The sequence below is a fragment of the Anolis sagrei genome, chromosome 8 (genome assembly GCF_037176765.1).
Source record: "Anolis sagrei isolate rAnoSag1 chromosome 8, rAnoSag1.mat, whole genome shotgun sequence".
In the NCBI taxonomy this organism is placed as follows: domain Eukaryota; kingdom Metazoa; phylum Chordata; class Lepidosauria; order Squamata; family Dactyloidae; genus Anolis; species Anolis sagrei.
In genome coordinates, this window is record NC_090028.1 from 37,030,562 (window position 1) to 37,044,880 (window position 14,319).

Consider the following 14,319-nt stretch of genomic DNA (forward strand, 5'->3'; position numbering starts at 1 on the left):
CAACTCCCAAAATGCCAAGGTCTATTTTCCCCAAACTCCACCAATGTTCGCATTTGGGCATATCGAGTTTTCATGCCAAATTTGGTCCAGATCCATCATTGTTTGAGTTCTCAGCGATCTCTGGATGTAGGTGAACTACAACTCCCAAACTCAAGGTCAATGCCCACCAATCCCTTCCAGTATTTTCTGTTGGTCATGGGAGTTCTGTGTGCCAAGATTGGTTCAACTCCATCTGTGGTAAAGTTCAGAATGCTCTTGGATTGTAGGTGAACTATAAACCCCAGCAACTACGACTCCCAAAATGCCAAGGTCTATTTTCCCCAAACTCCACCAATGTTCGCATTTGGGCATATTGAGTTTTCATGCCAAATTTGGTCCAGATCCATCATTGTTTGAGTTCGCAGCGATCTCTGGATGTAGGTGAACTACAACTCCCAAACTCAAGGTCAATGCCCACCAATCCCTTCCAGTATTTTCTATTGGTCATGGGATTTCTGTGTGCCAAGATTGGTTCAACTCCATCGGTGGTAAAGTTCAGAATGCTCTTGGATTGTAGGTGAACTACAAATCCCAGCAACTACAACTCCCAATGACAAAATCAATCCCTCCCAACCAGAGGTGACCCTAGGTAATTTTCAATGGTAAGCAAACAGTATTCCCCCCCCCCCCCAACCAATCACTGATATATATTTTCTGTTCGTCGTGGGAGTTCTGTGTGCCATATTTGGTTCAATTCCAACATTGGTGGAGTTCAGAATGCTCTTTGATTGTAGGTGAACTATACATCCCAGTAACTACAACTCACATATGTCAAGGTCTATTTTCCCCCAAGAGCACCTCAAGAGCACCCCTAAGCAAAATCAACTATACTGCAAAGGCTTACTTTGCGTACTGGGTGAGCCGCCCCTGCTCCCAACCCCACCAGTGTTCAAATGTGGGCGTATCGGGTATTTGTGCCAAATTTGGTCCAGTGAATGAAAATATCAAATATTTACATTATGATTCATAATCGTAGCAAAATTACAGATATGAAGTAGCAACTAAAATAATTTTATGGTTGGGGTTTAAATGTAGTATTCAAAAATAAGAAGAAGGAAACTGAGGAGGGAGAAAAACACCTTTTTTTGCATCTGGTTCACAGTCATACAAATAATTTCCCTCCAATTTTAAGCATGGAAACATTAGTATGCTTAAGGAACTAATATTAATAAACAAAAAACCAATTATAGACACATTCTGCAGCGTAGATTTAGTGCAGCATTTTTTATTTTCCCCTTAAGCTTCAATGGAGCACTCAAACCCAAAGCGACAGTTATCTCCTCAAAGTTAACAAATACCTCGACTTCAAACACGGGGCTCATTAATTCTTTTTACATTCACGCCCGAGTCCCATTCAGTATTCACGATGATGCCTTTCAATAATGAGTCACAATGCAAAAGGAAAGGCGTAGAGTTGATAGATGTTACAATGCGCATTTAATTCACAATTACATATATAAATATATCACTCCAATCATTCCCGGGCAATGATTAAATTATAAATACAAACCCTATTAATTTTTCCGTAACTATCTGGAGTCTCAATCATATGAACGATATATATATTAGGTTCTTGTGGGTTTTTTCGGGCTATAGAGCCATGTTCTAGAGGCATTTCTCCTGACGTTTCGCCTGCATCTATGGCAAGCATCCTCAGAGGTTGTGAGGTCTGTTGGAAGTAGGAAAAATGGGTTTATATATCTGTGGAATGGCTGGGGTGGGGCAAGGAGCTCTTCCCTGCTGCAGTTAGGTGTGAATGTTTAGCTGATCACCTTCATTAGCATTTGAAGGCCTGCCTGAGCCTGGGAAAATCTGTTGCTGGGAGGTGTTAATCTGTGCCTGGTTTTTCCCTCTAAAATTATAACAGCTAAACAACAGAGAGGAAACAACCAGGCACAGATTAACACCTCCCAGCAACAGATTTTCCCAGGCTCAGGCAGGCCTTCAAATGCTAATGAAGGTGATCAGCTAAACATTCACACCTAACTGCAGCAGGGAAGAGCTCCTTGCCCCACCCCAGCCATTCCACAGATATATAAACCCATTGTCCTAATTCCAACAGACCTTACTACCTCTGAGGATGCTTGCCATAGATGCAGGCGAAACGTCAGGAGAAATGCCTCTAGAACATGGCTCTATAGCCCGAAAAAACCCACAAGAACCTAGTGATTCCAGCCATGAAAGCCTTCGACAATACATTGATATATATATTGCATTTCATGCATTTGCTCAGCCAACGAGTGACCACAGGGCTTGGGTGGGAAAAGTGCAGAAGGTTGGAGATATTAGAGAGATATGGAGGGGAAACATTCCTGGACTAAATATGCCACAGAAACAGCTGTGTGGCTTGCTATCCTAAGCATGTGAGCACTGCAAACATAGTGTAAACAAACAGTCTCCTGAAATTTCCAATGAGAAATTAAACAGCAAGCAAACAAACTCATTGAATAACAAGCTAAGTGATTCCGAAACCTAGCAAATACTACTTTAACCGAAGCCATTTGGCTCGACTTCCTTTAACTGATCGAACAAGGGTCGTCTGCGTTGGGCTTGACTTCACCTTCCAGCAATACATTCATCACCACTTTTGTTAAATAGCTGCAGGTTCCTCTTTTTCCCAGCGGAGGTGTGTTGTAAAAGGAAGTCATGTCATCCTGCGCAAAACAAAACAAGAATTCGGATCTCAGTCGCAACGCTCACAGATTACAATGACGCTGAACGAAAGATTGAGAATCACAGATGGAAGATAGTGTGGGGAAGAGGAGGGCGCTGCACACACTCGGCGTTCCCTGTCGCGTCGCATGATAAACATTTTGGATTCCCACCAAATTGTAAGGATGAGGAAGCCAAAGGGGGAAGAAATTACCCCTTGTACCTTGTACCTATACATGGAAGATCTACATTTAGTTAAGGTGCAGGTTCTTACCTACAAAGCCCTGAACAGTTTGGGACCCGCCTACCTGCGTGACCGCATGGGATTTTGGCCTGCATCAATAGGAGCCTAGTGTCTAGATCTAGGGAAGTCATGCTACCCCTCTATTCTGATCTGGTTAGACCACGCCTGGAATATTGTGTCCAATTCTGGGCACCACAATTCAAGAGAGAGATTGACAAGCTGGAATGTGTCCAGAGGAGGGCGACTAAAATGATCAAGGGTCTGGAGAACAAGCCCTATGAGGAGCGGCTTAAGGAGCTGGGCATGTTTAGCCTGAAGAAGAGAACGCTGAGAGGAGATACGATAGCCATGTATAAATATGTGAGAGGAAGCCACAGGGAGGAGGGAGCAAGCTTGTTTTCTGCTTCCTTGGAAACTAGGACGCAGAACAATGGCTTCAAACTACAAGAGAGGAGATTCCATCTGAACATGAGGAAGAACTTCCTGACTGTGAGAGCCGTTCAGCAGTGGAACTCTCTGCCTCGTAGTGTGGTGGAGGCTCCTTCTTTGGAAGCTTTTAAACAGAGGCTGGATGGCCATCTGTCAGGGGTGATTAGAATGCAATATTCCTGCTTCTTGGTAGAATGGGGTTGGACTGGATGGCCCATGAGGCCTCTTCCAACTCTTTGATTCTATGATTCTATGGTTCTATGATCTCTGTATACGAACCCACACGATCTCTCCGTTCATCTGAAGAGGCCCTGCTCGCGATCCCACCTGCATCGCAGGCGCGATTGGTGGGGACGAGAGAGAGGGCCTTTTCGGTGGTGGCCCCCCGACTCTGCAACTCACTTCCTAAGGACATCAGGCAGGCCCCAACTCTGGCAGTCTTTAGGAGGAGCTTGAAGACGTGGCTGTTCCAGTGTGCCTTCCCAGAATAATGATCCCATAGCACTTTGTCCACCAAAGCACTTTATATGTTTAGGTCTGCTTGTATGTTTTCCATAAGCGCCCCATCACTTTTTTGCCCATGTTCCAGCATTACTTTCAATTTTAATTTTACATTTGGCCTTCCCATAGTTTTTAATCGTGTGGTCTTATTGCATTATTGTATTGTCCATGTTTTATTTTTAATTGCTTGTATTGTTGTTATTACTGCTTGTATTGTTGCATTTGGGCTCGGCCTCATGTAAGCCGCACCAAGTCCCTTGGGGAGATGGTAGCGGGGTACAAATGAAGTGTTGTTGTTATTATTATTATTATTATTATTATTATTATTATTATTACTATTATCTGCTCTTGGAGTTCAGCCTGTGATCAGGGTGCTTGGATGTGGGAAGTGATGCCAATGAATTTCAAGATGGCAATGGTTTGGTCAGTGATACTGTCGCAACTCAGGTTAGATTCACCTTGCCCAAGACACCACCACACACCAAAGCTGTAGGTTTTGTAGTTTATTGAGAAAAAAGCAAAATCAAACCAGGGAAATAAAGAAGTAAAGTTCATTAAGCAATGCAAAGGCAAAGTTCCCAGGTTCCAAAGGTAAATAACATGAAGCATAGCCCTTTAGCATTGGTTTTTTTAAAGCATTGGTTAAGCAAGAGTCCACGGCAGCAAGACAAAGTCTCCAAAAATCAGAAACAAAATCAAAGTCCCAAAGAGCCAGAAGCTTTCCGTAAAAGCCAAGGTGATTCCACAGAAGTTAACAGGGTAAAAGCAACATTGGACTGAAAGGGAATGCCCTTCATCCAGATCATTAAATACGTTTCCCCAACATGAAAGCATTACGTTGACCTCTAGCTTCACGCTTGTTGGCAAGGCGTGCGCTTCTCTGAACTCTTAATTGCAAACGGTCTTCTCTAATCAAATCTCCACCATCTTCAAGGCCAGTTAGCTCATTATCTTCGCCCTGCCCGGACCTCCAGAAAGAGCCTCCGCCTGGAGCTCCGAAGTTTCACTATCTTTATCTAAAGCAGGGGTCAGGAACCTTCGGCCCTCCAGGTGTGGTGGACTTCAACTCCCACAATTCCTTGAGGCTCGGCATTCGCCCCAAAGGCTTACCTTGGCCTCAAGGAATTGTGGGAGTTGAAGTCCACCACACCTGGAGGGCCGAAGGTTCCCCATGCCTGATCTAAAGCCACATTCTTTTCTCTGGGGAACAGAAATGCCGTTTCTTCTTCAGAATCAACACTGTCTGCTTCAACTGCCTCACTAACCAGAACATGTTCAGAAATCTGTAACCCATCCTCCTCCTCATCCTGAGGAAACTCAGTTTCAGAAAGCTCAGGCTCAGACTGAACCACAACAGGTACTGATGCAGAGAAGGACTAGGAGACGCCTGTGCAAAGTGTAGTTTCCCATGAGAATGTCCCTGAAGGGTGTGGGGATGATGGTGTACTCCCTAAATTGCTACCAAAGAGTTCTCAGGATTTGGGGCTTGAAAACAACTGGTCACCTGGCCCAGCTGCAAAACTTAATGAGCAAATAGATAGGCGGCAGGAGATTAGTCAAAACAGGAAGACTGAACAGTGGCTTTGGCGGTCTGCCAGGATCTGACAGAAAAAGATAAGGGAATCTCAATTAAAGTGAATCCAATTTCTGAGAGCTTGGAATAGTTTAACGAGGGGATAAAAGTTCCAAGTATGGGAAATATAGTCAGATGAAGCATTGTTTGGAATCAAGTGTAGTTCTCATCCTTGTTTCATGGAAGCCTTGTCTAAGTATTTCTTGTTTCATGATTTGAATTCTTGGAGTGTATGAATGCCTACTCATGCCTTGGATTAATGTTTCCTGGTTTTCTGGATTATATTAGAGAAGTGTGGACTTTGTTTTGATGGACTTTGCTGAACTTTACTCTGGACTATTTTTGCTCCTGCTTCTCTTCTTATCTAATTGGATTTACCTATTTCTTTAAAGTGCTTTTTACTTGCTGCTTTTTAATTATCTTCAATAAAAGGATTGTTTTCCAAACAACGGTGTGGTGTTTACAGTCAGAGTGCAACATCTGCGTTCATTAAAAGAAAAACTGACCAAAGCAAGATGAGTCAGACACTTTTACTGGGCTTTAAACACCACCTAAGTCAATGCAGCAGCAAATCATTCTGTAGTCTTTCAATGAGTCACAGCTTCATTGCTGCTGAATGCATTGAGCTTATGAACCCTTCATAAGCTGCAGTTGTCTCAGATCAGTGGAAGTTTGTTTGCTATAGATATTGTTCTGCTGGCCTTGATGGAACAGCCATATTTCAATGGCTTTAGCACAGGAGGTTAAACCACCAGCTGCCATAAATCTTATCAATCAAAAGATTGACAGTTTGAAGCCCGGGTCAAGGTGAGCTCCTTGCCTTTATCATAGAATCATAGAGTTGGAAGAGACCTCGTGGGCCATCCGGTCCAACCCCCTGCCAGGAAAATTGCATTGAAAGCACCCTCAACAGATGGCCATCCAGCTTCTGTTTAAAAGCCTCCAAAGAAGGAGCCTCCACCACACTCCAGGGCAGAGAGTTCCACTGCTGAACAGCTCTCACAGTCAGGAAGTTCTTCCTCATGTTCAGATAGAATCTCCTTTCTTGTAGTTTGAAGCCATTGTTCCGCGTCCTAGTCTCCATGGCAGCAGTAAACAAGCTTGCTCCCTCCTCCCTGTGGCTTCCTCTCACATGGCTATCATGTCTCCTCTCATCCTTCTCTTCTTCAGGCTAAACATGCCCAGCTCCTTAAGCCGCTCCTCATAGGGCTTGTTCTCCAGACCCTTGATCATTTTAGTCGCCCTCCTCTGGACACATTCCAGCTTGAACTGTGGTGCCCAGAATTGGACACAATATTCCAGGTGTGGTCTAACCAAAGCAGAATGGAGGGGTAGCATGACTTCCCTAGATCTAGACTCTATGCTTCTATTGACGCAGGCCAAAATCCCATTGGCTTTTTTTTGCTGCCACATCACATTGTTAGCCCATGTTTAACTTCCTGTCCACGAGGACTCCAAGATCTTTTTCACACGTACTGCTCTCGAGCCAGGCATTGTCCCCCATTCTGTATCTTTGCATTTCGTTTTTTTTCTGCCTAAGTGCAGTATCTTGCATTTGTCCCTGATGAACTTCATTTTGTTAGTTTTGGCCATTCATCTCTCTAATCTGTCAAGATCGTTTTGAATCCTGCTCCTGTCCTCTGGAGTCTTGGCTCTCCCTCCCAATTTGGTGTTGTCTGCACACTTGATGATCCTGCCTTCTAAACCTTCATCTAAATCATTAATAAAGATGTTGAACAGGAAGGGGCTTAGATGTAATGTATGTATATATATCTTGTAAGCCACTCTGAGTCCCCTTCGGGGTGAGAAGGACGGCATATAAATGTCGTAAATAAATAAATATTTTCAGTGATGTCATCAAGTAATTACCGCATTGGGTTGCTGTGAGTTTTCTGGGCTGTGTATGGCTTCAAACTACTAGTCTGGTCTTTTCTCTCCTTTCCTTTTTATTCAAACAGCCACGATTAATTGGTTGCAGGGCATCTTTTCATAGGATATATGTGCTGCTTTTTAAACTTTATTACATAATTGTACTTGTTTTAAAATTTAATTGTGTTGAACTTGCTTAAATGTTTCTGTTTTAATTTTTTATTATCACGCTTTGGCTTTTTAGTAAGCCATCTCCAATCTGATGCCAAGAGAAAAGCAGCGTATAAATAAAATACGTAGCTCCCACATTGGTCTCCTTATCAAAGCAATGTTTACGTTGAGCATTACTAGAGCGCAGTAAGAAAATAGGAACAAAAAATAAATAAATCACTAACGATACTGACTTGTTTCTCAGTGCCTTTGAGCTGGCTCTGGTCCTTCTGGAAATCACGAAAGGCTTCTTTCACCAGCTTATCCAGATCCACTTTATCCTGAAACTCTAATTCAGGGTTTCTTTCCAGAATGAGGGAGACAACCATCAACAGCTAAATCATAAGAGAAAACGAGAACATTCAGACACGTCATCTTATTCTTTGAGAACCATTTAAAATCCACTTTAAAGGAATGCAATAAAGCCACAAAGGGAAAATATACATGAACACCAGTGAAAGGTTTTTTTTTACAGGTTTTGATCTGGCTGACACTAAACATTTTAAGAGCCACTATTTCTGGTCGATAAAAGTTTGTATATTCACGATTTGTGACTATATATTGCAACGAACATTAAAATATCTATCTGAGGGGGTAAGAGATAGATATGCAAGTGATAGAGGCCACGAAGAAGAACATGTTAGCAATTTAAGGCAAAATAATAATCTTAGTTCTATTCACACACCGCATGAGTCCACACTGCCATATAACCCAGTTCAATGCAAACTGAAACTGGATTATATAGCAGTGTAGATCCAGCCAGAAATACAGATTAATGGTGTAGCATTAGAAATGTTGATCATTTCTGCTACCTTGGCAGCTACCTCACCACAAAAGTCAACTGTGAGACTGGTATACAACACCGCCTGAGCTCTGCGAGTGCAGCATTTTTCTTAAAGAAACAGAGAGTATAGATCCAGCCAGAAATACAGATGAATGATGTAGCATTAGAAAATGTTGACCATTTCTGCTACCTTGGCAGCTACCTCTCCACAAAAGTCAACTTGGAGACTGATACACAACACCGCCTGAGCTCTGCGAGTGCAGCATTTTGCTTAAAGAAGCAGAGAGTGTAGATCCAGCCAGAAATACAGATTAATGGTGTAACATTAGAAAATGTTGACCATTTTTGCTACCTTGGCAGCTACCTCTCCACAAGTCAACTTTGAGGCTGAAATACGCCTGAGCTCTGTGAGTGCAGCATTTTTCCGAATGAAGCAGAAAGTGTTTGAGGACTGGGACATATGTGTGCATTCAGAAGAAGATCTACAAGCCACTCTAAACACCTTCGCAGAAGCATACGAGAAGCCTGTCATTGAACATCGAGAAAACCAAAGTACTCTTCCAGCAGTCACCAGCCAATCCCTCTCCAATGTCAGAGATACAGCTTCATGGTGTAGCATTAGAAAAAGTTGACCATTTCTGCTACCTTGGCAGCTACCTCTCCACAAAAGTCAACGTTGAGGCTGCAACACAACACCGCCTGAGCTCTGCGAGTGCAGCATTTTTCTGAATGAAGCAGAGAGTGTTTGAGAACTGGGACATCTGTGTGCATTCAGAAGAAGATCTACAAGCCACTCTAAACACCTTCGCAGAAGCATACGAGAAGCCTGTCATTGAACATTGAGAAAACCAAAGTACTCTTCCAGCAGTCACCAGCCAATCCCTCTCCAATGTCAGAGATACAGCTTCATGGTGTAGCATTAGAAAAAGTTGACCATTTCTGCTACCTTGGCAGCTACCTCTCCACAAAAGTCAACGTTGAGGCTGCAACACAACACCGCCTGAGCTCTGCGAGTGCAGCATTTTTCTGAATGAAGCAGAGAGTGTTTGAGAACTGGGACATCTGTGTGCATTCAGAAGAAGATCTACAAGCCACTCTAAACACCTTCGCAGAAGCATACGAGAAGCCTGTCATTGAACATTGAGAAAACCAAAGTACTCTTCCAGCAGTCACCAGCCAATCCCTCTCCAATGTCAGAGATACAGCTTCATGGTGTAGCATTAGAAAAAGTTGACCATTTCTGCTACCTTGGCAACCACCTCTCCACAAAAGTCAACTTTGAGACTGAAATACTATACCGCCTGGGCTTTGAGAGTGCAGCATTTTTCCAAATGAAGCAGAGAGTGTTTGAGGACTGGGACATCCGTAGGAAGACCAAGGTACTTGTTTATAAAGCCATTGTCCTCCCAACCCTGATATATGCCTGTGAAATGTCAGCATGCTGGAAGACACAAAGACCACCAGGATTGAAGTGATGCTCCTATGCCATCAACTCTGCTGCACTGGCCACAAGAATGTCCTGAGAAGTCCCTGATGACCCCGCTATCATATTCATAATAGTCATAAATGTGCAGTCCTCCAGATGTTCAACAGCCATTATGTTGACCAGGACCTATGGGAGGTGAAGTTCAACCTCTGGAGAACTATACAAGACTATCAGCACTGAAGCGTTGCTACTATGCTGTCAACTCCTCTGAACTAGCCACGTTGTCGGAATGCCCAATCACCGTCTCCCAACATAGTTACAATACTCCCAACTCAAGAATGAGAAACATAACTAACTTTAAAATCTGTGGCATAGACTCAGAGAACTGGGAAGCCCTGGCTCTTGAGTGCTCTAACTGGAGGTCAGCTGTGACCAGCAGTGTTGTAGAATTTGAAGAGACACGACTGGAGGGTGAAAGGGAGAAACATGCCAAGAGGAGGATGCATCAAGCCAACCCCAACCAGGACTGCCTTTTGTATGGAAACCAATGTCCTCACTGCGGGAGAAGATGCGGATCAAGAATAGGTCTCCACAGCCACCTACGCACCCACCAACGAGAGACTACACTTGGAGGACCATCATCCTCGAACTACGAGGGATCACCTAAGAAAGTAGATCCAGCCTAAACTGAAGAGCTGTTAGATATTTTCCGGACAGTCTGGGTTAGTCCAATGGGTTTTTCTTTCAGCTATCACTGTATTCTCTGACACACACATGCCTATTTTGCTCTTAAAGGTAAGCGGAAGTATTTGCTTGATGCATTATTTATGCAATACACACCTCTACAATGATTTGCCTGTATTCGGGCTGATCGATATTCTTTAACATGTCCTCAACCAGGAGGGAAAAGTTCATTTCATACATCGTCATGTCGGACAAGGTTGGTTGCTGGAAAAAAAGAAGAAGAGAAAAGCAAAGGCTTAAAGTGAGCTGTAACAGTGATAGCAGGCAATCCCCATAGAGTAGCAGAGTCATGTCAGATCTGTTGTTTGATAAGTAAATAAACACAGATCCTGTTTGTTTTAAGGAAGGATGTAATTGGAAGCTATTATATGAGGGTCATCTGTTAGGGTGAGAGGAGATATGATAGCCATGTATAAATATGTGAGAGGAAGCCACAGGGAGGAGGGAGCAAGCTTGTTTTCTGCTTCCTTGGAGACTAGGACGCAATGGGACAATGGCTTCAAACTACAAGAGAGGAGATTCCATCTGAACATTAGGAAGAACTTCCTGACTGTGAGAGCCGTTCAGCAGTGGAACTCTCTGCCCCAGAGTGTGGTGGAGGCTCCTTCTTTGGAAGCTTTTAAGCAGAGGCTGGATGGCCATCTGTCAGGGGTGATTTGAATGCAATATTCCTGCTTCTTGGCAGAATGGGGTTGGACTGGATGGCCCATGAGGTCTCTTCCAACTCTTTGATTCTAGGATTCTATGAAACCGATGCTCCCTTCAGAATAATGAATTGCTGTAATGCTTACATATGGACAATAATCCAGATATTAAAGGGGAAGGAAAGGAGTAACCAATTCAATCATTGTTTTCTTAACTGGTATACACATCTATAGGAGCCACCAGTGGCATAAGTGGGTTAAACCGCTGAACTGAACCATCAAGATTATTAAGATCGTCTGGAGAGGCCCTGCTCTCGGTCCCACCGGCCTCGCAAGTGTGTCTGGTGGGGACGAAGGACAGGGCCTTCTCGGTGGTGGCCCCTCGGCTCTGGAACTCTCTCCCACTGGAAATCAGAACCGCCCCTTCTACCCTGACATTTAGGAAACAGGTGAAGACTTGGTTATGGAGACAGGCATTCGACAAGTGAGTCAACACCCTGAGATATGGATGGAGGATGATGAGCAACGATTTTAGTCTGACGACTGACCATTGTAGTTATTGATTGTAATTGTTGTTTTAATGTTTTACTGTAATATGAATTATGATGTTTTATTGATTGTATGTGATATTATGGTTGGAAACCGGTCTGAGTCCCTCAAGAGAGGTGAGAAGGCCAGTATATAAAACTTTTAAATAAATAAATAAACAAACTGAACTTGCTGATCAAAAGTTCGCAGGTTTGAATCCAGGGAGCGGAGTGAGCTCCTGCTGTTAGCCCCAGCTTCTGCCAACTTAGCAGTTCGAAAACATGCAAATGTGGGTAGATCAATAGGTACCTCTCTGGCGGGAAGGTAACGGCGCTCCATGCAGTCATGTTGGCCACATGACCTTGGAGGTGTCTATGGACAACGCTGGCTCTTCAGCTTAGAAATGGAGATGAGCACCACCACAACAGAGCAGTCACCAGCCAATCTCTCTCCAATGCCAGGAATACAGCTTAATGGTGTAACATTAGAAAATGTTGACCATTCCCGCTATCTTGGCAGCCACCTCTCCACCTAGTCAACATTGACACCGAAATATAACACTGCTCTGCGAGTACAGCATTTTTCCGAATGAATCAGAGAATGTTTGAGGACCGGGACATCTGTAGGGTTACCAAGGTGCTTATTTATAAAGCTATTGTCCTCCCAGCCCAGCTATACGCCTGTGAAACGTGGACTGTGTGCAGATGTCACACTCAACTCCTGAAACGATTCCATCAGTGTTGCTTCCGAAAAATCCTGCAAATCTCTTGAGAAGACAGACAGACAAATGTCAAGGTGCTGGAAGAAGCAAAGACCACCAGCACTGAAACGATGCTCCTATGCCACCAACTACACTGGACTGGCCACATTGTCCGAATGCTTGATCACCATCTCCCAAAGCAGTTACTATACTCCCAACTCAAGTACGGAAAAGAAGGAGCCTCCACCACACTCCGGGGCAGAGAGTTCCACTGCTGAACAGCTCTCACAGTCAGGAAGTTCTTCCTCATGTTCAGATGGAATCTCCTTTCTTGTAGTTTGAAGCCATTCTTCTGCGTCCTAGTCTCCAGGGCAGCAGAAAACAAGCTTGCTTCCTACTCCCTGTGGCTTCCTCTCACACATTTATACATGGCCTTCGTCATCTCTGCCTTCTCTTCTGCAAGCTCAATATGCCCAGCTCCTTAAGCCGCTCCTCATAGGGTTTGTTCTCCAGACCCTTGATCATTTTAATCGCCCTCCTCTGGACACATTCCAGCTTGTCAATATTTCTCTTGAATTGTGGTGCCCAGAATTGGACACAATATTCCAGTTGTGGTCCAACCAAAGCAGAACAGAGGGGTAGCATGACTTCCCTAGATCTAGACACTATGCTCCTATTGATGCACGCAAAAATCCCATTGGCTTTTTTTGCCGCCACATGACATTGTTGGCTCATGTTTAACTTGTTGTCCACGAGGACTCCAAGATCTTTTTCACAAACTCTCTCCAATGCCAGAAATACAGCTGAATGGTGTAACATTAGAAAATGTGGACCATTTCTGCTCCCTTGGCAGCCACCTCTCCACAAAATAAAAAAATCTTCAGCTATATGATCACTGATTGGTGGGCACCCATGCTCTGCTTTAAGAAATGAAGGTGGTCGGAGTATCTGCATAATACGTTACCTGAGGCAAATAATTCCCAGCGACTATTAAACCATTGGGAGTCCTCTCCAAGATCTGCCACACTCGGTCATAGAATCCACTTGGTGTTCGGTTCAGGGAGCCATCAATCTGACGCCTGTTCAACCAGCATCTGCGAATCGAAAAAGCAAACAAGATGACTATGAGCCCGCAAAAGCAATCTGCTTGCAGATCAAAACAATGCTTGCTTCTGTGGATTAATTAAGCTCAGTAAGAAACAAGAGCAAGAAATGTGAGCCCAACAATGAGACAAAACACAATATGCTCTCGTGAGGTTCTTGTTAAATGGTTTTTTGCAAAATTCTCCTTCTTTTTCAAAAAGAACAAAACTCACTTCTTCAATAAAGCAAAACGCACAGTCTTAACAGTAGGAGTGTTGAGTTAAATATGTGCTTTATAGATGGGTCGAAAAAGGGTTTTCCAAAAGTTAAATCTCCTAATGGGGAAAGACAAAGGAAATGAAGCAAATGCATTGCTTTGGGTCGTGACCAAAACTTAACCTCACAGAGGAAGCAAAAGTCTTCATGCCGAAAAAACATCCTAACCTTTCAAATATTTCCACAATCTTGTTGCACTTGAAAAATTTAAGAAGAGCCTTTTTTTTCTGTGATTCACCTCAATTGTTGCCTGTTGCCCTTAACTACAATTATCTTGGAAGACTGCATTTAATTTGGAACATTGCAGTTACAAGTAGGCTTGAGCCCGGATCCGTTTTTAGCTATTTCCTTTGGTCCATCCGGCTTCTTTGGCTTGGCCATAACGACAATGGTCCGACCTAATACTGGTAGCCAACAGAAAGGAGGAGACCTTGAAAATGAACAAAATCTGGCTACCAGTATTAAAAAACCCCAAAATTACAACAGCAAAACAGCAGAGAGGAAGCAACCAGGCACATCTTAACACCTCTCAACAAAAGATTCCCCCAGACTCAGCCAGGCCATCAAATGCTAATGAAAGTGATCAGTTGAAACATTCACACCCAGCTCCAGCAGAG

At 43.6% G+C, this 14,319-nt stretch overlaps 1 protein-coding gene across 6 annotated transcripts in view; it reads right to left on the reverse strand.

Annotated features, from left to right (window-relative positions):
* Positions 1–2,145: 2,145 nt before the first annotated feature.
* Positions 2,146–14,319, reverse strand: part of PHKB (phosphorylase kinase regulatory subunit beta) — a 237,155-nt gene continuing 224,981 nt past the window's right edge. For 4 of the 6 annotated variants that reach the window (XM_060788360.2, XM_060788361.2, XM_060788356.2 and 1 more), the window contains 4 exons: positions 13,308–13,437; positions 10,568–10,675; positions 7,712–7,852; positions 2,147–2,693 (listed from right to left, as the gene is read on the reverse strand). In XM_060788360.2, the coding sequence (XP_060644343.2) occupies positions 2,556–2,693; positions 7,712–7,852; positions 10,568–10,675; positions 13,308–13,437 (517 nt within the window). In that variant the 3' untranslated portion in view covers positions 2,147–2,555. Of the gene's footprint in view, positions 2,694–7,711; positions 7,853–10,567; positions 10,676–13,307; positions 13,438–14,319 lie in introns of all 6 variants that reach the window. The other 2 variants (XM_067471122.1, XM_067471123.1) reach the window with 1 other exon arrangement.